The sequence below is a fragment of the Vombatus ursinus genome, unplaced genomic scaffold, assembly GCF_900497805.2.
Source record: "Vombatus ursinus unplaced genomic scaffold, bare-nosed wombat genome assembly UNPS02014821.1, whole genome shotgun sequence".
Taxonomy (NCBI): Eukaryota; Metazoa; Chordata; class Mammalia; order Diprotodontia; family Vombatidae; genus Vombatus; species Vombatus ursinus.
The window spans coordinates 43,985,302-44,010,226 of NW_020954599.1; the positions used below are offsets into that span (position 1 = coordinate 43,985,302).

General features: G+C 36.3%; 1 protein-coding gene across 1 annotated transcript in view; it reads left to right on the top strand.

Moving 5' to 3' along the window:
* Positions 1–24,925, top strand: part of GLRA3 (glycine receptor alpha 3) — a 261,420-nt gene that overhangs the window by 190,461 nt on the left and 46,034 nt on the right. The window contains 2 exon segments of the mRNA XM_027837550.1: positions 1,393–1,616; positions 8,288–8,370. Coding sequence (XP_027693351.1) covers positions 1,393–1,616; positions 8,288–8,370 — 307 coding nt within the window.

The window sequence follows — 24,925 nt, forward strand, 5'->3', positions numbered from 1 at the left end:
TGTAAAACTGCCTCCATGTGTATGCTTCAGTTAATACTTACTCTGTTTCTACAATACATGAGAAAATCCTGCTAGGAATTTAATACTAAGAATGAGAATTTTAACTTGAAGGAGAAAAAAGCATGTGTGTGTGAATAGTAACTAGAGAGCATCCTTCCAAACTAAGAAGACCTTATACCTCTGACTTATACTGTCTGTATGTCACTTGACCTCTCTGTGTTCCAGGCAACTCTCAGAAAAAAAGGGTCAATCTGCATTGGTAGAAGTTTACTAACTTTAGTATTCCCTATACCAGTAAATCACTGGTCCAGTCCATATCTATGTATCTATATCTATCTATGTGTGTATATGCGTGTTTATATGTATAAATATACCTAGAGAGACATAACCAAATCAAGGTTCCTATTCTGTATTACCCTACTGAGAAATATGCTTTGGATTTCAAAGGGGATAAGAAGCAAAAGTATAGACTCTCAAATTAAAAGATGTTTTGGTTATGGCATAGTGGCTAAAGATCTGTCCATGAATACCCACCTCTGTCAGAAATGGCTATTTGATCCTGAGTAAGTCATTTTAATGTCTCAGTGCTCTAGGCAACCCTATTTAAGTTGCAGAGAAAAGTCTGTCATGCTTTGGTAGACAGAGTATGCTCATCTGAGCTTTCCCTATATTAGTGAAATCTCATGTCTAATCTCTTTTTTTTTTTTTTTGCTTTTTGGTGAGGCAATTGGGGTTAAGTGACTTGCCCAGGGTCACACAGCTAGTAAGTATTAAGTGTCTGAGGCTGGATTTGAACTCAGACACTCCTGATTCCAAGGCCAGAGCTCTATTCACTGCACCACCTAGCTGCCCCCCTCTAATCTCTTATCACCCTATATTTTATCCATCTTCATTGCATTTCTTTTGGAGAGCATAAATCCTGAGGAAATGTTGCCAAAGTCTCAATTTTAGAATTGATTTTTGGTATATAATGGATTATAACAAAAAATATTAGTGGCTATAATCCATTGAAGATAGCTTTCATTCTGCCATCATATAGGGAAGAACACCTAGGTTGGTACAGTGGACAGAGACTTGGAATTGGGAAATCCTGAACTCAAATCTAGCCTCAAGACACTTACTAGTTGCATGATTCTGGACAATGCATATACTTTATCTTGGTCTCCTCATCTATAAAATGGAGGTGATAATAACACCTACCTTCCCAGGGTTTATGAGGATAAAAAAAATTGTAAAGTATTATACTAAATACTAAAAGAACTATATAAATGCTAGTTATTATTACGAAAAGTAAACAACCTGAAGCAGCCAAAAACAAAAACCACAAAACCCCCGCAGTCTTTATTAAAAAACAAACAAACAAAAACAGTTTCTTTGTGTGCTTTCCTATAGGATTACAGAGTGAATATCTTCCTCCGTCAGAAGTGGAATGATCCCCGTCTTGCATATAGCGAATACCCCGACGATTCCCTAGACTTAGATCCTTCCATGTTGGATTCCATTTGGAAACCTGATCTTTTTTTTGCTAATGAAAAAGGTGCCAACTTTCACGAGGTTACGACAGACAACAAATTGCTAAGAATTTTCAAAAACGGCAATGTGCTGTATTCAATCAGGTGAGTCCTAGACGGGAGAACGATTTCAATTTTTCATTTTCCATGTCCGTGTTTTTCTTGCCAGCTATCGACCTTAAGAGCTGATGCAGCTGTTGTTCCACACCAACAGAGGCCAGCAGGGAGGATTAAATGGAAATTGAAGGACAAAGAAATCTAACATGAAAAAAAAGTTGGTGAATTCACTAAAACATCTACAAGGGAAAAAAAAATTTCCAGTTTGCCTGGCTATATCCCATCTTGTTATGCTCTCTATCCCCTTTCCACTTCTATCTTTCTTTCTTTGGTCACATTTTTTACATTTTTTAATCTTCATTCCACATAGGTGACAACTCAAATCACAATGGCAGACCAAGGCAGAAAGGCTTAGAATGCATTCATTTTAAACTTTATGCATTTCTTTGAAGTGCCCAATGCATTTTACTGTCATTGATCTCTCATATTTGGCCCTATCCTTAGACAAGGTTATAACAATAGGATTAAGGTTTTTTGTGGTATTGCTCACTTGAAGAGACCAATGGAATGACTCCACTTTCATCTATATGCTTTGGTATTTTGTAGCTCTGGCTTTTGTAAGACAAGCAAAAAACAGGTATCTAGTTTCTCCCTCATACATTGGTCTGACAGGAACCTTCATCAATTTTATAATTGAATCCTCTGTCTTTCAGAAGAGGCTGGATCTCTGAGAGGTACATCAGACACGGAAGTCATCTGTTGCTGAGGAAGATTAAGACATAGTACTTCTGCCAGATTTTTTGGTGATTTATTTCAAAGCCAAAAATCTTTTAGTGTCAGGATGATTGCCTTGTAAAATAAGGGAGTTGGACTGAGCCCTCAGGTGTCTTCTAGCTCTAAATGGTCTATGAGCCTATCATCCTGAAACTGACTCTAAATTGTTTTTGCTTAATTCAAACTTGAAATTGGCTCATCAGGAATGAAACACAAGTCTCTTGTTCTCAAGTTCCCTACAACAATTGCCCAGAACAGGAAGAATCAAAAATTTATAAAAAATCATAGCATCTTTCTAAATAATGAACACGATAGCCAGATGTTGCATACTTTCCTAAGATTTATAATGTGCTTTCCCTCATTTGATCCTCATAAAACCCCTGGGAAGCAGGGCAATTATTATCCCCATTTTATAGATGAGAAAACCAAGGTAGAGGGAAAGTGAATTGCCCAGGAAAACACAGCTAGTAAATATCTGAAGCTAGATTTGAACTCAGGCCTTCCTGACACCAAGACTGGCATTGCCTTCACTACACCACCTAGCTACATTCCAAAAACTGTTTACCTTAACAATGAAAAGAATAATATGCAGGGAAATCTCTATAAACTATTGTGGGTCTAAACTAAATTGATTTTAATTGGGCCCATCATTTTTCCCTTTTATTAATTAGGTTCTCTCAAAAATTTTGATGTGTAAGATGATTCTGAGGGTTTCTGATACAAATGTTAGACCCATTGTTGGATGTCATTCTTGAAATCATGCTGACCAGCTGTTCCCATAACGTTATTTCTTCTCTTCTTTCTTTGCCAATGAATCAATTGCTTCTTAAAAGTGACAGAATGAAATAACCATGAAATAAAGTACTTTTTCTCAGCTGTCATTTTTATCATTTTCCAAATACATGACAAACGTAGAAGGTAAAGGGATTTTATTTATTAAATTTAACATCACCATATTTCTTCTATAAAGATCAACTAATTTTGAGATGAATATCATATCTGAGTTGAATTTCAAAACCTTTAAAAAATATTTGAATAAGGTATAGTGAAAGTTGTTCCTCCATACAATTCAAGTTTTTTCTATACTGATAAAGGATACATGTAAAAGTATTTTCTATACAGTCATTACGATTTTTTTTAAATCTTTCTTTTTTTGAGGACCAGTTGTAACTCTAATCCAGCAAACCAAACAAAAAAAAAAGTTCTTTTTAATCTGCAGTGTTTCAGAGCGCCTAGAGTCCCAGAGAACTTTTAATGAATCTAAGATTTTAGGATCCTTGATTTGGAACTGAGGGATCTCAGAGGTGAATTAATTCGAAACCTTCATTTTACAGATAAGGAAACTGAGAACCAGAGATATTAAGTGCTTGGCCAAGGTTACATAGGTAAAAAGTACCAGAACTAGTATCTGAACCAAGGTCCTCTGACTTCAAATCCAGAGACAAAGACATAGGGTGGCTTAAGTGATTAATAATGCTAATAAGTCAATACATAAAAGATTTGTGATTCCATCAGTGGAAGAAATGCTCTCACCAAGATGGATCACAACCTATTCATAACAGTAGATATTTTACACAGTAACCTGAGACTCACAGAGTTTTATATATTTCCCCATGGTTAGCTAATAAGTATTTTGTATAAGATTTCAGCTCAGGTGCAAAACTCTATCCACTCTACCACAATATCTCTTTAATAATGATAATTTCTAAATGCTATAAATAATCATAAAAGGATATATATTATCTAAAATAAGGACAGAGCTACAAATTTGCTTATTTATGAAAACTGATTTCGTTCTCTTTTCATGTAACCCAGCAAGATAAGTTTTCCCAAGAAACATTTACATTTCCTACTTTTTTATAAAAAGATAGCAAATATGTAAAATTCACTCCCCATGGCATTCATTTCTGACCATGTTTCATTCTTGACTTTAAAATATATTATCCAATTCTTTATTTCATTTTCACCTGCTCTATTTCCTGTTTTGAATATTTATAACTAGCAGTTTAAAATCTATTCTATGGTATTGATAAGACAGCATAAAACGTGACACATTTAACACAAAAATGTTTCTCATAGAATATGGACTATCTCAAAATGGCAGTTGGCTATAGCAAAGAACAACTGAAAATGAATTCTTTAAAATGAAAGTAAATGATTAAAGCATGTGGTCATAAGAATGCTAAAATGAAACAAATAGAATATTTTCTCCTACATGCATAGTCTGTATCAGATTGAATGCCATCTTGGGGAGGAGGGGAGAGGAAAGAGGAGGAAAATGTAGAACTCAAATCTTATAACAGTGAATGCTGAAACTAAAAATAGAGTTTTTAAAAGGATGTTTTCTCCATATAAGCTCACATTGAACTAGATTCAATTAACAATCCTTTATTACATGCCTACTGTATTTCAAGAACTGTACTAAGCATTGAAGATACACAGAAAAGAGCAAAAACAATCCCTACTTTCAATGAGATTACATTCTAGTGAGAGAACCAACATGTACCTATAGAAGTAATATACAAGATACATAAAAGCAGATATAAAGTGATTTTAGAGGGGAAGGCATCAGGATCTGGGAAGATTCAGAAAGCCCTCTGTTAGAAAGTGGGATTGCAGCTGAGCCTTGAAGGAATCCTAGAGAAACTAAGATGCAGAGTGAAGGGACAAAACATGCCAGGCATGGAGCCAGTCTGGCACAGAAAAAGAAAATAGAAAGTTGTAAATTAGGAAGAAAAAATAGGCCTGTGTAGCTGGATAGCAGAGGGTGTGGAGGGGAGTAAAGGATGACTAGAAAGATGGGAAGGGGACACATTGTGAAGTTTTAAATGTCAAACAGAGGAATTTCTGTTGGATCCTCTAGTTCATAGGGAGCCATTGGACTTTGGGAGGTAAGATAGGTGACCTGTGGTCAGACCTACACTTCAGAAAAATTATGTAAGTGACTCTGTAGGGGATGAATTAGAGTAGGGAGAGACAGTGAGAATAATTAAGAGGCTATTGAAATTGTTCAAATGAATGGGATGAGGGCTTGAACTACAATAGTGTTGTAAAAATGGAGAACAGAGGAAATACATGAGACCTTGTGAAGACAAAAATTATCATATTGGGCAATTTATTTCAATAGATGATGTGAGGGACAGTAAGGAGAAGATGACATCAAGGTTGGAAACCTGGGTGACTAGTTTAGTGGTGCCCCCCACTCTTGTCACCCATATTTATGCAAAAGTTTGGTGGAAGGATGGCTTGGGGATAGGATTTCTGAGATGCCTACAGGACATCCTTTTTAAAATGTCCAATAGGCAGTTTATAATACAGGGCTGGATCTCAGGAGATCCTATAGCTAACTACATAGATCTGGAAGTCATCTCCATAGAGATGATAATTGAATCTATAGGTGTTGATTGGAATCATCAAGTGAGAAAAAAAAGAGAGAAAAGACTGATAGCCCAGAACAAAGTCTTCACTCATAGTGGCTATGACATGGATGAAGATACAGAAAGTTCTACAGATTCAATAAATCACCAAGCATTTAAGAAGCACCTACTATGTGCTAGGCACCATGCTAAACACTGGGATTACAAAGAAAGATAAAAGCAATCCTTACCCTCAAGGACATCACATTCTAGCGGAAGAAATAATATGCAAACAATGGTATACAACTAGACATACAGGATAAAGTGAAAATAATCTCAGAGTCAAGGCACTAGCATTAAAAATTATCAGAAAAGTATTCTTGTTTTTTGTAAGGCAATTGGGTTAAGTGACTTGCCCAGAGTCACACAGCTAGAAAATGTCAGGTGTCTGAGGCCAGATTTGAACTCAGACCGTCCTGACTCCCAGGCTAGTGCTCTATCCACTGTGCCATCTAGCTAGCCTCCAGGAAAGCATTGTTGCAGAAGGTAGAGTTTTAACTGAGACTTGGAAAAGCTAGGAAGCAGGGATGAAAAGAGAGAGACTTCAGGGAATGTGGAATGGTCATTGAAAATGCAGAACTGGGAAATGAAATATCTTGGGAGAAGATCAACACAGAGGCCAGTGCCACTAGATCATAGAATACAAGGGAATATATTTGATTCTGGAAGTAATAAGCAGTCAATCAATTTTGTTGAATTGGGGGTAGGGGGGAGTTGATTGCTGAGTAGAAGACAGATAGAAAAATACTTTCTAATTACCTGGATTTGTAGATGGTGTTCAATTCAATTTAACAAGCACTTATTATGCATTGAGAATTAGCATGGTATAGTAAGCCATAAAAACCTGGATTCAAGTCTCATCTGTGATGAGACACTAGGCAACTCTCTAAGGCTATATATTAGAAGAGATGCCCATCTGGATTGTTATAGGGAGTGTCATCATGCAATATTTCTCTATACCAGTGAAATCAGATGTCTTTTCCCTACCCCTATTTAAGCAACAACTATGGATATTCCAAGTACCAGAGATACAAAGAGAAAAATTAAATACTTCTGTCCCTCAAGGAGCTTATATATTACAGTTGCCAAAGTGTTAAAGTTTTGAGACAAGGGCTAAATGATCTGGGATTCTATGAGAAGCCAGCTGCAAATTGGATGTTTTCTTTTCATTTTAGTGAGTCTAATTTGTTTATTTTACATTCAAGGCAAGATTTGTAAAATTTGCTCTTGCATGAAGCCAAGGATTCCTATGTGCAAAACTAAAAGGAACTGAGCCTGCTTTCATGTCTTGTCAACAAAACACAGTGTTCTCTCTTTCAGTAAGAGCTGTCCACTTCAAACAGTTGAATGTGATTAATTGCTGTTTAGTTTGGGGATGTTTGGTTTAGGAGCTGTGTGTTTACCTTTTTCAGGCCCTCTGTTTTCTTTATTTTGTAGCCTCCATTTTGATAACTACATTTAATGGTACTAACCCAGAACTGACTCAAAGTTTGCAACAATGCTATCTATCAACAAAACCTTTCTAATATTGACCTTAAACCAAAAAGACTGAAATGGCAAAGATCTTGTTTTTTTCCGGGATATGAGTTATAGCAGCAATTCTTATTTTTCTTAGCCGGATAGCTCCTTGAGTCTTCCTTTTTAAAATTATATAATATCTGCTGTTTTTGTCCAATGAAATCATCAGGATGTGGATTTGATTTCTCATAGCACAGCAGCATACAAGAGTTGGAGAATGAATGTGTCCTTTCACAGAGAAGGTCAAAGTGCTCATTGTCAAAGCCAAAACTTTTGTTTGACTATCCCAGCCATCTTCAATATTTGAAAAATTCATGTGATTAAGATGAAAGCAGACTTGTAGCATGTAGTGCTAATTAATGCAAATCCAAACCTGCCTGCTTTCAAATTCCCTTAAAGGAACACACAATGAAGAGTACATAATGGTAATTGTAAAGTTTTGTAATCTATCTGAGACAGGTGAAAAAGAGTTTAATAATTGATCAGCCCCTTTGTAAGTAAAAATATGAAGTATATGAAATTCTCCAGTGTGGGAGTTCAAGAGTTATAATCTACCAACTGATATGCTGTTCCTTCCTCCATTTTTTTTTTACATTACTACTCTTATGATACCTTGTACTTTCTTTAGTGCATCTGTTCAACACATAGAATTTTGAGGGGTTGTGGGTGATTTGTTTTCATCATGTCATCAGTTATATAAAGTATTATTCTTGTTCCTATCATTATTATTATTATTATTATTATCCAATTTAACCCAAATCAACAATATGTGCCCTTCCCCCTCCACCACGAAAATAAAACACAAATTTAAATCCACTTATCTTAAAGTGATTATTATATTGCTCATAGGCTTTCTCAAAGCTAGTGGGCATCTTGACATTGATGCTCATTCTGATTTAAATAGATGTTATTGCCATCAAACAAGGTGTTCTTTTCTTTTCAGTTATTGCCTCATTACTGAAATATTTATGTGATGTCATCTTTCATAATAACTTTTCAAAACTATTTCAGATTGACATTAATACTCTCCTGCCCAATGGATCTCAAAAATTTTCCTATGGACGTACAAACATGTATAATGCAACTGGAAAGCTGTAAGTATGAGCAATATGAACTCTGATTATTGCTAATGTATATTTTGACACAAAATTTCAGCAGTAGTTAAACATTATTGAAGGATTTTTTAAAAGTGTTTTAACAGGATTTTGTTGCTAATGGGGCTATCTTTCAACTGAGTGTTGTACTAGACTAGAAAAGTGGCAATAACTAGCAAAGAATCGTACCATTTTGCATTCAAAAGAAATAGAGAAACTAAGGATAAAGATATAATGGGTTTTGCCTTTCAAATGAGCTAATTTCTATTTTTTATGGTAGAATTATTTTGAATTTTTTTTAGAAAACCTTTAACTCAATAATAGAATACCTTAAGTAAACTGATTGTTAAGTAAAATGTTCACCATTGGACCAAAACAACTGAATCTTTCACTCTAACATACATGCAACATGAAATGTGCCCTAAAATCAACTTTTTAGATAAATTTAGTTTGTGAGGTGGGGGTGAATGGTGGAACCAAACCTGAGCAGAAGTAAATCTAGGAGTGACAGGGGAGAAAAGGAAGGAGAGGAAGCTAATACTTGGTAGCTTTCTGTTTCAACTAAGTATTCTTCCTAACTAATTGCCAAGGTTAGTTGTTTCTACACTGCCAAAGGATTGTAAATCCCATTAGTGTACCCCATATTTTGTCTTTAATAAAAAAAATTTCTTGGTTACCTTGGCCTAAATAAAGTCCCACATAAATATCGATACCTTAGCACACATCATTGATTTGTCTTCAAGAAATTTTCACTCCAAGGGGCAGCTAGGTGGCACAGTGGATAGAGTACTGGCCCTGAAGTCAGGAGGACCCGAGTTCAAATCCGGCCTCAGACCAAACACTTGACACTTACTAGCTGTGTGACCCTGGGCAAGTCACTTAACCCCAATTGCCAAAAAAAAAAAAAAAAAAAAAAACAAATTTAAAAAAAAAAGGAAAGATTTTCACTCCTGTTAGCTTTATACGTCTGTACTTATAAAACTAAACCACATACAGGAAGGAAAAAAGAGTATATTATAAAACTATTCAACAAAGGGATTTAATTAACTTTTCAATCCTCTTAGAGCTTTTTTTCTAGTCTCCAGGAACCCATCACATGAAGTTTGCAGAAGTCTCAACTAGATAGTCCTTCTGCTTTATGTTGTTATTATTGTTGTTTTCACAGACCAATAGCCTTTCTTTTCAATATAAAGGTTACCAATACTCTAGACTTAGAAATTTCCTTTATATGAAATGTAATTTTACAACCAAAACACAATTCCCCAACACATAACTGATTTTTAGAATATATATCATTTGGAGCAAATTTAAAATTAATTATGAAAATCAAATATCTATTAGGAGCCACCTAGCGATTTAAATATTTTTTAACCTTAGAAGTCTCCTAGAATGATAGAGCTAATTACACTAGAATATCTTCTTGAGGTCATAGTTCTTTCTAGACTAACCCTTCTGTCCATCCTTTCTATATACACTTCCACTGAGCTGTTCACCAGCAAGCCTTGTCTTTAAAGTTAGTTTCAAAGTCTCAACCTCCCTTTTGATTAACTAGTTGTTTATTTAAAAGTTGAATTTGTTTTAAGGGATATCACACAGAAAAGTTATGATTTTAATATGTAGTAGACCAATTATAAACCAAGAGTACATGATAACAATTGGATGACCTGAATGACATACTGATATTCATGAAATGACTTTTTAAAAAGACCTAGAAGAAAACGTCCAGTGTGTTGGGTAGATCTTCTAAGGAGAATTCATGGGAAAGCATAGACAAGAATGGGATGCGATGATTCAGCATGAAAGGGTTACAATAAATACCACTGGAGTAAGTCCCCACACCAATAAATTCATTCATTCAATGAAATATTGAAAAGTATTTGTGAATGGGGTTGTTTTCCCATATCAGATAGAATTCCAGATAAGCTGGAAGTATGAGTTGTCTTGGTGTGCCTATTATTTTTACTCCTTCTGCCACTACCACTTAATATCTCTGTGATTCTAATCAATTCATTAGACCTCTCTAGGCCTTAGTTTCTCCATCTACAAAATGAGAAGTTTGGACTTGAGAATTCTAAAGTCTTTTCTATCTCTAAATCTATGATTCTATGACCAAATTATATAATCCCAGGGTATTTAAAGTCAGGGTTGCACTGTGGACTGACCCCTAGGTGTGTGGTATTTATGAATTAGAAGATGGAAAAACAGCTTACACCTCACCCTCACTGCCACACCCAAATATAGGATTTGTCTTGAATACAGCAATGCATATTCTCGTTGCCCAGTATTCCACTACTCCTCTCTCTCCTTCTGCTATGCAATATCCCAAACTACCTCCTTTGTGAATATGGTAGTGGTCCCAGAGAAGGAGGTACCAATTAAGAGGAAGGGAGCAATTGGAGAAGAGGGAAATAGACAGGATTTTCTCTAGGACAGGAAGGTAGCTGGCAAGGACGGAGACCTGAAAAGAGAGTCAGGAGTGAAGTCAGCTGTTAAATCTTGTAAAGTCTACCTTCTCATGTCTCACATCTGTCCCTTCTATCTATTCATGAATCTCCCACTACTACTTATCACTATTCTCATTTTGTATTAAGTTTTATAATCCTTATCATCATTAGTACAATATAATTTGTAAAAACGTAAATATGCATATACTGTAGGGTGCATGATCATAGAAAGTGGAGGCCACTAATCTAATCAAGTCCATACCTAAAACAAGAATTCTTTTTATGGAATTAATTCATTGATGTTTCATTAATCATTCAGTAAAGTTATTTATTCTCTCCTTCAGCCATTGAGGGAGACTTAAATATAGATCAAGTGGATATGACAGCAACTTTGTTGCCCTCTTTCTCTTAACCATTAAAAAAAGGAATATAACATATTAAAACTTTTTCAAAAGCATGTGATTTCTATGCCTCTATTATAGAATAGGTTGAGATCAGGGTTACTTTTTAAAAAGAAATTTATTTTCTGTGTATTTGTTTTCTGTAAAAAGCAATTTCTCTTTTAATAAAATGCTATAAGAACTGGTGAAAAAACCTCAAGGTTGTTATAATTCCCACTGTGGAATGAATTCTTATTGAAAACTAGAAATAAACACTATGACTTGTAGGTATAGAGAGAGCAAAAGAAAGAGACGAGAAATAAACCTCAAGTGAATTCTTTACTCTCTGAAAGGGGAGTATCCAACCATAATCCAATACTTTCCAATTGGAATTCAGGTAATGGAGTCATAGGGTCTGGGTTCAAACCCTGCCTCATTATTTTGAGTTACGTGACCTTGAGCAAGTCAATCTTCCAAGGCATTAGTTTTCCAGAATATAAAATGAGAGGATGGACTAGATGGCCTCTCTAGTCCTAGTGAGATCTAAATCTATGATCCTACAAATTCAATAAATATTCATTGACTGTCTTCTATGTATAAATGTATCTCTGGGGCACTCAAAGAAAATCAAAGTTCTCTACCCTCTAGTAACATGAAGGAGAAAGCTGGATACAGGAGACAGAACACTGGCTTTGGAGTTAGAGGACTTGGCTTTAAATCTCACCTCTGACGCTTCCTACCTGTGTGACATTGGACAAGTCATTTTAACTTCACTAATCTCTAAGCTTCCTTAACTACAAAATGAGGGGGTTAGAATTAATGGCATCAAAGCCCCTTTTAGCTCTAGACCTCTGTCCCCTATGATCTTCTGATTTCATCAGCATAAGATCAACACACATCAAACACAAAAGTGTTTATGATTAACGACCAAACTATGTGACGCAGCTAATAAATGTAGGGTGTCCAAATGTAAAAAGGTGAAAAGCAACTTTTTAAAGAAGGCGCCACAAGTGGATTATATTTGGATAATCAAAGAGGGTATTTGGATTTGGAGATTGGGATAACAGCATAAATGAAAGTTGGTCAAAGCAGGGTGTTCAAATAAAATCACCATGAGAAGTCTTGAAGAAGAGGCTAGATTTTAAGCCATACTACAGATGGGTCCTGTGCAAGCATGGATCTGGCTGCCTGAGGACCTGTGAGTCTTTGAGAGATTGCCAAGGGAAAACAAAAAATATAAAGAGAAGGTCAATGACAAATCTTTAGAAAAAGGAAAATGAGTTGTCAAAGGAAACTGAAGAACGATTGAAAACGTAGGAGGAAAGGCAGAGTGAGACACTTTTGCCCAGCTCAACAAACATAACAGCCTAGAAAATGTACTATACCAAATTCTGATTGGGAAAGCCAGGAAAAAGTCACTGAGCCATATTTCCAGCCCAGGGGAGCTTAGGAACACAGAGTGGTCTGAGGAGACTGGGGCAGGGGCTAAGCAGGAGCACAGCACAGAGGTAGTAGCAGTGGGGAGCACTGCCCATCTGTCACCCAGTTTAGGGTCATAGTTCCAGGGTGAATAGAAGCAGTCATGGCGGCAAGGGAGAGAAGCCCTACCTGTGTTTGGATCTAGGAATGAATTCCAAAACCTTAGCCATGTGGCTCCACGCCCAAGAGCAGAGAGGAGATTCAATTCTAACTGTTAGCCTCCCACACATAAGCCTGCTGTGGAATAACCAGGATAGGAAACCAGCATCAAAGGGGAATCAATCAATTCAATAATTCTAGACATACAGAACCTCCCAGTGGGCTAAAAGTCCAGCAATAATCTACTGAAACCCAATCAAACACAATCCAACAAATCAAAAATTGGGTCAGGAACTTGTCGATCTTATATGAAGAAGTCAGTAAACAACCTCTCTCCAAATCAAACCACTTTGGAAGCACTGAAAACTCGCCAGCTCCCAACTGTGAAAACAGCAGAAGATAAAAAAGGTGGAAGTTCAGGCCAAATGTCCACACGCCCCCAAAATGGGAAGAGTCCAGCACTGACATACAGTCCAAAGTCAAGAAGTAGGCTGGAATAATGAGTAATAATACTACTAATGATGATGAGGAGGAGGAGGAGGAGGAGAAAGAGAAGGAGAAGAAAAAGAAGAAAAGGAAGATGAGGAGGAGGAGGAGGAGGAGAAGCATCCAACTATAAAGAGCTACTACAATGACAGGAAAGCTCAGAAAGCAAGCACAGAAAAAGACAATGGCTTGAAAATATCTACGTGTAAAGCCTCAAAGAAAATGTAGATTGGACATAAGCCCAACAAGAATTCTTAGAATAGTTACAATGATAAAAGAGCAAAAAAAATTAAACCAAATAAAAGTGGTAGATAAAAAGATGAGAAAAGAAATGGGAGCTACAAAAGAAAGCTATGAAAAGAGAATAAACAGCTTTGTAAAAGATATAAAACATTACTTGAAAAATAACACCTTAAAAATTCGAATTAGCTAAATGGAAGTTAATGAGTCTATCAGGCTTAAAGAAATGGAAGGGTGACGAATGTACTGGGAGAAGGATAAAAAGGAGAGCAAGAATAAGGGAAATTACCATATATAAATGGGTCACACGAAGATATTTTTACAGTAGAGGAAACACTGGAGCAGAACAACAGTTAAACCTCACTTTTATCTGAACTGATTCCAGGAAGGAAGAGTAAACATATACACATACAGTTGGATATAGAAATTCATTTTACCCAGAGGGAAGCAGGAGGAAAAATAGTTTAAGAGAAAGGAGAGAGTATAAGAAGTAGGGCAGATTAAGTGAAGCAGTAGATCAGAACTAAAAAGGACTCTTAAGGAAGGGACAGGGCAAAAAGGGGAAGAATAAATATTAAAAAATGGGATATGGAAAAACATATTTAGTAATCTTAACTACAAATGTGAATTAGACGAACTCACCCATAACATGGAAGAAGATAGTAGAAATGGATTAGAAATCAGAACACAAAAATATATTGATTATAAGAAACACCCTTGAGGGAGCCAAGACGGCAGAGCAAAGGCAGGGATTCACCTGAGCTCTCCCCCAAACACCTCCAAATAACTTTACAAATTATGCTAAACAAATTTTAGAGGAGCAGAACCCACAAAAAGACAGAATGAAATATATCCAGCCCAAGACAACTTGGAAGCTTGGCAGGAAAGTCTGTTGCACCAGAGAAAGGAGCACAGTCCAGTACAGGCCACACCAGCTCAGAGAGGGCCCCAGCAAACCTGGAGCAGGCCTCAGGGCAACTGAATCACTGGCAGCTGTGGTGGTTTCCAGACCTCTCAGCCCCTGGAAGGTCTGTGGCACCCGGGTATAAGTGAAGTGCAGTCCAGTATAGGCTGTACCAGCACAACTCTGGCCAACCAGGAGCAGGCCTTGGGAGTGACTGAATCAGCAACAGCAGCTGCTGTCAGAAATCTCAGCCCACAGACAGTAAGAGGGTCAAACAACTGGTCAGAGGGAGATTACAGGGGTCTCTTTGCTAGCAATGAAGCCCACACTCAGATCTCTATGTGGCAGTCCCAGGGCAAGGAGGAACACTAGCATAGCAGTGCTTATGGCCACAGTACAGGGGGAACCCTCCTCACAGTTCCAAGACAGAAAAGAGTGCTTGTGGTCACTTAAAGACCAGAGCACAGGCCAGGAGAGGAGTAAATGCCTCTCCTTAGATCATACCAACTTGGAAGAGCTACAAACTTACAGGTCCCTGGAAGTATCTCTGAAAATAGCTGCACATAATACCTAAAGCCTGGGACAGTACATCCTCCACCCTGGACTACCTGAAAGCCATGATCAAAAAATAGCCTAGAAATCATCTTTCAAGAAATTATCAAGGAAAACTGCCCTGATATAATAGAACCAGAGGGTAAAATAGACATTGAAAGAATCTGCTGATCACTTCCTGAATGAGATCCCCAAATGAATACTCCCAGGAATATTATAACCAAATTCCAGAGTTCCCAGGTCAAGGAGAAAATATTGCAAGCAGCCAGAAAGAAACAATTCAAGTATTGTGGAGCCACAATCAGGATAACACAAGATTTAGCAGCTTCTACATTAAAGGATTGGAAGGCTTGGAAAATGATATTCCAGGGGGCAAAGGAGCTAGGATTACAACCAAGAATCACCTACCATCAAAACTGAGTATAATCCTTGAAGGGGAAAAAATAGACATTCCATGAGATAGAGGACTTTCAATCATTCTTGATGAAAAGACCAGAACTAAATAGAAAATTTGACTTTTTGATATAAGACTCAAGAGAAGCATGAAAAGGTAAACCAGAAAGAGAAATCATAAGGGACTTAATAAGGTTAAACTGTTTACATTCATACATGGAAAGATGATACTTGTAACTCATAAGACCTTTCTTACTATCATGGCAGTTAGAAGGAGTATATATAGATAGAGGGCATAAGTGTGAGTTGAATATGAAGGAATGATATCTAAAAAAATAAAATTAAGGGATGATAGAGGAATGTACTGGGAGAAAGAAAAAGGGAGAAGTAGAATGGGGTAAATTATTTCACATAAAAGAGGCAAGAAAAAGCTTTTACAGTGGAGGGGAAGAGGGGGGAAGTGAGGGGGAGTGAGTGAACTTTACTCTCATCAGAATTGGCTCAAAGACGTAATATCATCCAAATTCAACTGTATCTTACTCTATAGAAAAGTAGGGGAGAGGGGGATAAGAGAAGAAGGGTACTAGAAGGGAAGACAGATTGGGGGAGGGGAGGGAGTAGTCAGAAGCAAAACACATTTGAAGAAGGACAGGATGAAAGGAGAGAGAGTAAAATAAATAGGGGGATAGGGTGGATGGAAATACAGTTAACCTTCCACAACATGACTATTATGGAAGTGTTCTGCATGACTACACATGTATAACCTATCTTGAATTACTTGCCTTCTCAATGGGGGGGTGGGGAGGGAGGAAGGGAGAGAATTTGGAACTCAAAGTTTTAAAAATGAATGTTAAAATTCTTTTTACATGTACCTGGGGAAAAATAAAATACTGGGAAAAAAAAGAAACACTTGAAACAGAAAGATAGACTTAATGTTAAATAAAGGGCTCAAGCAGAATCTATTATACTTCCACTCAAGTAGAAAAAATACAGGGGTGGAAATCATGATTTCATACAAATCTAAACCAATAATAGAGATGAAAGTGACACCAATTAAGGGGATAATTAAAAGATATAAAGAAATTATATTTTGCTAAAAAGGTACCATAGACAATAAATATCAATACTGAACATATATGCACCAAATAGCAGAACATCCAATTTCTTAAAGGAAAATTTAAATGTTATAGGACAAAATAGTCAATGAAATTATACTAGTGGGGCATCTTAATCTACTCTCACACTACCTTCACATGTCTAAATAAATCTAACCATAAGGAACAAAACAAAAGTTAAGGGAATGAATAGAATTTTAGAAAAGTTAAATATGACCAACCTTTGAAGAATATTGAATGGAAACAGAAAAGAACTATTCCCTTTTCTTAGCTGTGAATGGCACCTTCACAAAAATTGATCATATATTGGGATATGAAAACTTCAGAAATTCATTAAAGCAGACATATTAAATGCTTCTTTTTTCTGACCATAATGCAATGAAAATTACATTTAATAAAAGGTCTTAGAAACACAGATTAAAAATTAATTGGAAACTAAGTAACTTAATCTTTAAAAATGAGTAGGTCAAAGAAAAATCAGAGAAACAGTCAACAATTTCATTAACGATAATGGAAAAAATGAGACAATGTACCAAAATTTTTGGGATGAAGCCAAAGCAGTAATTAGGGGTGAAATTATTCTTCTAAATGTTTACATCAATAAAGGTGAGAAAGAGCAGTTTAATTAACTGGCAATCCAAGGAAAAAAAGGAAGTAAAACAACAAATTAAAAACCTCCAATTAAACACTAAAATAGAAATCCCAAAAATCAAAAGGAAGTTTAATAAAATTGAAAATAAAAAACTCATATAATTAATAAATAAAGCTAGGAACAAAACCATTAGCTAATTTGATTTTTTAAAGAAAGAAGAAAACCATATTACCAGTATCAAAAGTGGAGGGGAAGTATATTTACAGCAAAGAAGAGGAAATAAAAGTAATTATTGGGAGCTGTTTTTGTATAACTATATGCCAATAAATCTGACAATCTATAAAATGGATAAATTTTTACAAAAAAAATATAAATTGCCTAAATGAACAGAATAGGAAATTAAATATTAACCCTATCTTATTAAAAGAAATTGACAAGCCATAAATGAGTTCTCTAAGGAAAAAAAACAGCACGAATTTGGTAGAATGCAAATTCTACAAAACATTTGAAGAACAACTAATTCCAATACTATATAAACTGTGTGAAAAAAATAGGTAAAGGAGTTCACCCAAATTCCTTCTATGACATGAATGTTGTCTTGATACCTAAACCAGGGAGAGTCAAAACAGAAGAAAACTATAGACCAGTTTGATTCAATATTGATTCAGAACTTTTAAATGAAATACTAGAAGCTACATATATTTGTATACCAGCTATATACTAGTTGTACACTAGATATATGAGTATATCACTAAGATCATACACTATGACCAGGCTGGATTTATATAAGAAATTCAGGACTGGTTCAATAATAAGAATATTATAAACATAATGAACCATATCAATAACAAAAATCACATTATGATTTCAATATATGCAGAAGCTTTTAACAAAATATATCATTTCTATTAAAAACACGAGAAAACACAAGAATAAATGAGGTTTTTTTCTTAAAAAGATAAGTAACAGCTATCTAAAACCAGGAGCAGATATTTGTAATGGTGATAAGCTAGAAGTCTTTCTAATAAGATCAGGGGTGAGGCAAGGATGTCCATTACCACCATTTTTATTCAGTGGTGATAGATAGAAAGATAGATAAATAGATAGATATAGATATATTATATATAATACTAGAAATGCTAGCTATCACAATACAAGAAAAATAAATTGAAATAATAAACATAGACAGAGAGGAAACAAAACCCACTTTTCACAGACGACATGATAGTCTACCTAGAGGACCCTAGAGAGTAAACTAAAAACAAATAAAAGAAATTAATGACTTCAGAACAGTTGCAAAAAATAAAATAAACCCTCATAAATCATCAGCATTTCTGTACATAGACATCAAAATCCAGCAAGAAGAGATCAGAAGAAAAATATCACTTAAAATAACTACAGACAATATAAAATACATGTCAAGACACACAGAAACTATATGAGTACAATTACAAAATACTGTTCACACAAATAAAAACAGAAATATTAATTTATCATGATCCAATGTAATAAAAATGACACTACCTAAATGAGTTTACTTATTTAGTGACATATCAACCAAACTACCAAAGAATTTAAAGGGCTAGAAAATATAATAAAATTCATCTGGAATATTGAAAGATAAAGAATATCAAAGTAAATTAGTTTTAAAAATGGGAAGGAAAGAGGCATAGAAGTACCAGATTTCTAATTATACTTCAAAGCAATTTGGAACAGGGTAAGAAATAGAAAGGTCTATCAGTAAAACAGATTAGGTACAGGTATAGAGAAGCAAATGAACACAGTAACCTAGTGTTTGACAAACCCAAAGGGACATGAACTCACTATTTGGGAAAACTGGAAAGTAGTCTGGCAGAAATTAAGTATAAACTGGGGGGCAGAACCAAGATGGCAGAGTAAAAGCAGTGACTTGCTTGAGCTCTCCCCCAAACCCCTCCAAATACCTGTAAAAAATGGCTCTGAACAAATTCTAAAGCAGTAGAACTCACAAAAAGACAGAGTGAAACAAATTTCTAGCCCAAGACAGCCTGGATGGTTGACTGGAAAGGTATATTGTGCCAGGAGAGGAGCTCAGTTTGCTGTGGGCACGCAGGCAAAACAAGCCTCAGTGAGCCTGCAGCAGGCTAATATGATATATTATATGATAAATGATATGATATAAAGAGTTATTATATGATATATTATAGTAACTCTTTCACCCCTAGCTATATAAAATTACAGTAAGTGCAAAGGACATATACCTGAACTGGCATAGAGTCCCAAAAGGTATCTCCATGAAGCATGCCTAAAATCAGATTGAAAGAATATATTTATCTTATGTTCAGATGTTTATCTTATCACTTATAAAGCACACTAGATTAGGCCCTTTCATATGTAGGGACTTCCCTATGTAGGATTTTCCCCTATTGTACCTAAAATGATGTCCACTAATTATGCAACATATTCATTCTTTACTTAGTTTTTTTTTCCTTTTTCTTCTCTAAGACTCAAGGGCAAAATAATTGTATTACCTTTTAAATAGGTATGTAAGTACTCTAGGCTCCATATCTGGGAGCTATGTTGGCGACATCTGATCAGAGTCCCAAGTGTATCCCTAAGAAGTTGGGATGTTTCTTCTCTAATGCTATGTGCTTGAGCTCCTGTTCTAATGTAGTGTCCCTGATATTAGCAATCAGTAATTAGTACCCCAGTTCCATTTAGCCAATTATAACCAATTAGCTTTAACAGAAATATATCAAGAACACAGTTATAAACATTCCTGCCGCCCATCCTGTAATAACACACACTTCTAAACCACCTTGGTCTCTGGGGAGAGTGGGCTCAGTCTTAATGAAGTTTTCTACATAGCATTAGTCCGACCAAGTTCACACCCAAATGAGGCATTGCTTCTGGATGTCCTCCTGTCTTACCTACTGCTAGGCTAGGTCCCTTCAGTCACTCCTTGGAACCTCACAGCTGGACTGGCTGACTGCATGCTATTCTATGATTCTGCTACTAACCTTCTAGTGGCTTATTTTCCTGACCTCTTGAAATTCCCAATCTCTAATGCCAATCTCCTTCACCAGAATGCTGACGGCAGGAGAAGCGAGCCAAAGAGAAAGGATGAGATCAACTAGTACCTATACTGACAGTTCTGCCTACGCAGATATAGTCAATTAAAGAGGTTCCTATTTCAAAATGTCTACACATGCAACCAAGTCTATACTAAGCACTGTGCATATGCTTATAGGGACTAAGCTCATTAACCAGCTCCCATTACGCTTGCCATGCACACTCTCAGTTGCGTGGCCCTCAGGGTGAGAAGAGGATAAGGAAAGAAAGTCTCTATCTGCTCCAAGGCTTAGAGTCAGTGTCTTGAGAAGAATGCTCCATTTGTTCCTCTCTCCAATTCTCTCCTAGTCTCTCTCCAGAGAGGGTTTTTAAACTCCTGTTGAACCAAATACTCTGCCCCCCAGTCCATTTTCAGGCAATCCCTATGGTGTTTAGCAACGTAGACGCTCTTAGACGCAATTAGTCCACCTTTGCCAGAAGGGCTATTACATAGGGAAACATTGTCAGTGCTCTGTCCTTTTTTTTTTTCTTATTGCTCCAAAGTTTGGTCAAACAACATGTGCCAATTACTGCTGAAATTTTCAACAAAAAAGTACTCTTTCTGTCCTACAGCAACCAAAGGGCACACAGAAATTACCCCACGCAATGGATGTTTTTGAGTGGCTAGCTGTAACACATACTTGCTTATGAGCACAGGAATTCTTGGTGCATTAGGTGTTTCTTTGAGTCTATAAAACACTAGATAATTAGATCCAGCTTTACCTGCAAGGTTTATCTTTAGTGATATATAAGATCTAGTGATGTGGTCCCAGTGACAGGTCTCTGAAAATCCTTGGGGAATTGACAGCAAGGTGTGTGCTATGTATAGCCTTGTTTTACCTGCTCCAGACTAAAGCATACTGTCTTGCTGACCAGAAGACAGGTTGCAGCCTATCTTTCTGCTCTACTTCTATGTATATATGACCTTGTAAGATTGCCATTTTGAAAACAAGCTTTTACTTTTGCTGTTTTACAGTCACATAAACATATGTATGCATATGAACAGGTGTAAGTGGTTGCCAGTGATTTTGTTGCCAATTATATGTTAGTATTTCAACATTTTTTTAAATACAATTCAAAAAGAAAGGGGACATGGAACAATTTTACCACATTGTTAAATTAAAATATGTACATATTAATGCATGTATAGAAGGGAAGGGATCTGAAACATGCAAGGAGTGCTACAGATATCATTTCTCTATATAGAAAAGGCTTCCAAGAGAATTATGATGATGTGAAATGAAATACCTTGGAGAAACTATGGGGCATGAGGACACATTTTCTAACAGATTCTGGTTAACTATGTGGTGCATCAAAGGCTCTTGAGCTGAAGAGGCATTAAAAAGGTCTCAGTAATCTTCCTACACTTTTCTGGCCATTCTCACTCTGGCTGCACTCTAGTGATATGACTTCTTTGCTAAAAGCAGAGACAATGCTTTAGGTGGCTAGAGTCTAGCCACTAGACCTTGAGGCCTTCTCCCCTCTGGGGTTATAGAACCTTGGGAAAGGCTTTAAGGATCCTTGATGTCTTTTCCTTGTGAGTTTCAAAAGGTCAGGAGAGTACCCTGGCATCCCAGTATTTCAGACTCTGGGTTTGTAGTCAACAAAGCAAAGAATGACAGAGCAAGGCATGATCTTAGAAAATAACCTTCAGTGCCCCAGCCCAGGGTAGCTAGACAAGGATTCATCTAGCAGCAATTCCACCTTTGGATATGAACTTATTGAACCAGTGCTACATAGGAACAGGGCTATGGTTGCTTGGGATCATTGGTCAATGAAACATGGTGACACAAAGAGAAAGGAAGCAAGCATTGAATAGTTAAAATCTACTTAGAGTTTATTTCAAAATACTATTACCCAAAAGTAGTATTTAACTACTACAAAAGCAGTATTTAAAATTATTTTTAAATATTTCATAGGATTTAGAAACAGAAGACATCTCAGATGTCATCAAGTCCAAATAATTCACTTTATGTCTAGGAAAACTGAAGCCCAGAGTGGTTAAGTGATTTCCCCAAAATAGCACACAGAGTAAGTACCATAACTGAGGTTTGATCCCAGATTTTCTCTCTCCAGTTCTCTTTATACTACAGCCTGCCAATAGAAATGATGGTAAGAGTCATTCATCCAATGTTCAGGTGAATTACCCAAGTGAAACCGTGGTGTTGGTGATTTAGGGGTGTCTAAACTGGAATTAGAGTTTAAAAATTCTCACGTTCCTTATGAATTACAGTGTCTTAACATGATCTCTTGCACTGAGTCCATATCCAGTCAATATGAGTTGATTCTGCAGACATGATACCTACATAAACATATTTTTCTCACTTGAATAATTCTTTTACTTTTCGTCTTTCACCAGCTCTGTGCAAAGCATCAGAGCCCTTGTAACATTTTCCTCTGGCACTGTAGAATCACACCTGCATCTACTGCTGCTGATTTCCCATGGCACTTTAATAAGACAAGTCACATTTGGGTATCATGAGCTCCTTGGTGCTGGGAATGACACAGGATAGTTCATTCACAAGTTATCAGATGTGTTCCTCCTCAGATGACATCTTTATTTTAGTCACTCAAGAAATTTTATGCTTGAGTTCCATGTATGGGTAGATAGGCTCCTGCTACTTCCACTGTAGGCTTGCAATGACAACTGAGGAATTCCTGACCAATGGAAATTATTTCTAATTACCCAAAGATTAGCAGAACTGATTTATATTATTTAAATCCAAAAACAAAAATTTGTTTCACAAACATTGATTAAGCACCTACTGTTAAGCAGCCTGCTCAAAGAAATGAAATTTCTACAAGCTATTGACTCTACTGCACCCCAATGCTACTGGGGAGCAGAACTCCCGTGATCTTTAGGCCTTGATCAGAACATATCTCCAAAACTGAGCACTACAAAATAATTCCATAATTTTGTGCAAGAAAGACAGAGACTTGAGGGGAACTGTCAGCATTTAGATGATGGGGAAAGTTCTAAATCAACAGTGAACTTATCAAGCACTTGAACTATAGAGAAAATTATCAATGTATACATATATGCATGCTTATGTGTGATAAAAATTGATTTAACAATAATACAGAAATAAAGTACAGAATCATTCATAGAAAGAATATTAAACTGTATTGATACCACTCATAGCCCCAACAAATCCTACTTTGCTATGAGTCCTTGTGTACTTTCTAACTCCTGGAAGAAAAAGGAATGAAGGTAGGGGGAGAGAAGGGAAGAGAGAAACAGACACTGAGAGACTGACTTCTGATTATTCTTCTACCAATTGAAGTAATAGCTTTGTACCTACTTCTACCCTCAAAGAAGTTAGAAAACCTTGCAGTCTACCCTACTGCTCTTTTCCATTACAGAAGAGAAATTTGGGACAGAGTCAGGACTATTGCCTCATAGCTTGTTAGAAAGTAAGAGAGCATTCAAGATTAAGAGGAAAAACTCTAGAAGCCCTGCCTACTACTTCCAGTTGAACCAGTTCTTATGTTTCCAGTCACATACCTTACTCCCAGGAACCAAGGCTCCATTTCAGCTCCATCCCTAAAGATGATACAACCTCTTATTTAAGTCCTTCCAGAAAATAAGTCAATTTGCAACTCAGATCTTCTTACCCCAGTTAAATTGAAAGAAATCCAACTCCTTCCATTCAGGCCCCATGACTTCTTGAGGATTACATTTCTGGGTCAAAGGAGTACTGGCCTTGTATTTCTGATAGAATTTTACCCCCTAAATCCTGTAATTTATCTGAGAATCATACTTGCAAAGGTGGACGCTCATTGAGGGAGCAGCTAATTGACATCAACTATCAACATTCAAATAGACAAAAGACAACAGCTGCCAAACATGTCACTGCCAAGGATGAGAGATGCTTAAAGAGTCTCTAATACATCTATCAATAAGGCTCTGGGCCAGATAAGAAGATTGGCTTTGACAGAAATCCATGCATTAATAACAAAGGATCTATTTTCTTATTCTATTTACTGCTTCTTTCTATTACTGTATAAAGGTTAATGACCCAAACATGAATTTTAACATGGTAAATGCTAAACTATTATCATGATCACTAATGATCACTCAAAATATGAGTGCTTCGCTGCCTATATGACATTGATGGAAGCATGTAACCACCGTAAAGTGTATATTTCCTTTAATAGAAAAAATATGCTAAAGATTCCTTTGAGGCCTAAGCCCTCTGAAGCTTTATCATAAAAATCATCTTATAATGACAGTTGAGGGGTGAAGTGGATAGAGTATTGGATCTGGAGTCAGGAACACTTGAGTTCAAATGCAACATGAGATATTTCTTAGCTGTATGACCCTGGGCAAGTCATTTAATTTGTCTATCTCAGTTTCCTTAACTGTAAAATAGGGATAGTAATAACACTCCCCCCCTTCCAGTGTTGTTGTGAGGATCAAATGAGACTATTTATGAAGCATTTAGCACAATACTTGGCACATAGTAGGTAATTAATTTTTTTTTCTTTCCCTTTCCTAAGGGGATCCAAAACCTGCTACATATTAAATTATTTTAAATGACAAGGTGATGTTTCAATGGGCCTCCAGTGTAGTGAAGGAAAAACTTCTCACAGTACTCTAATTTCAGTATGATTCCAGCTAAGAAATTGGTTGTCTGGTAAAATGATTAAAATGTAAAGTACCAATTATAAGTGAATGAATCTGATTAGTTAAATATATTTTGACATTGCCGTTGTTTCTTGTCAGTTCAATGAAATTCACTTGGGGAATATGTCTTCTGGCAATAGTCTACACGCTCCAA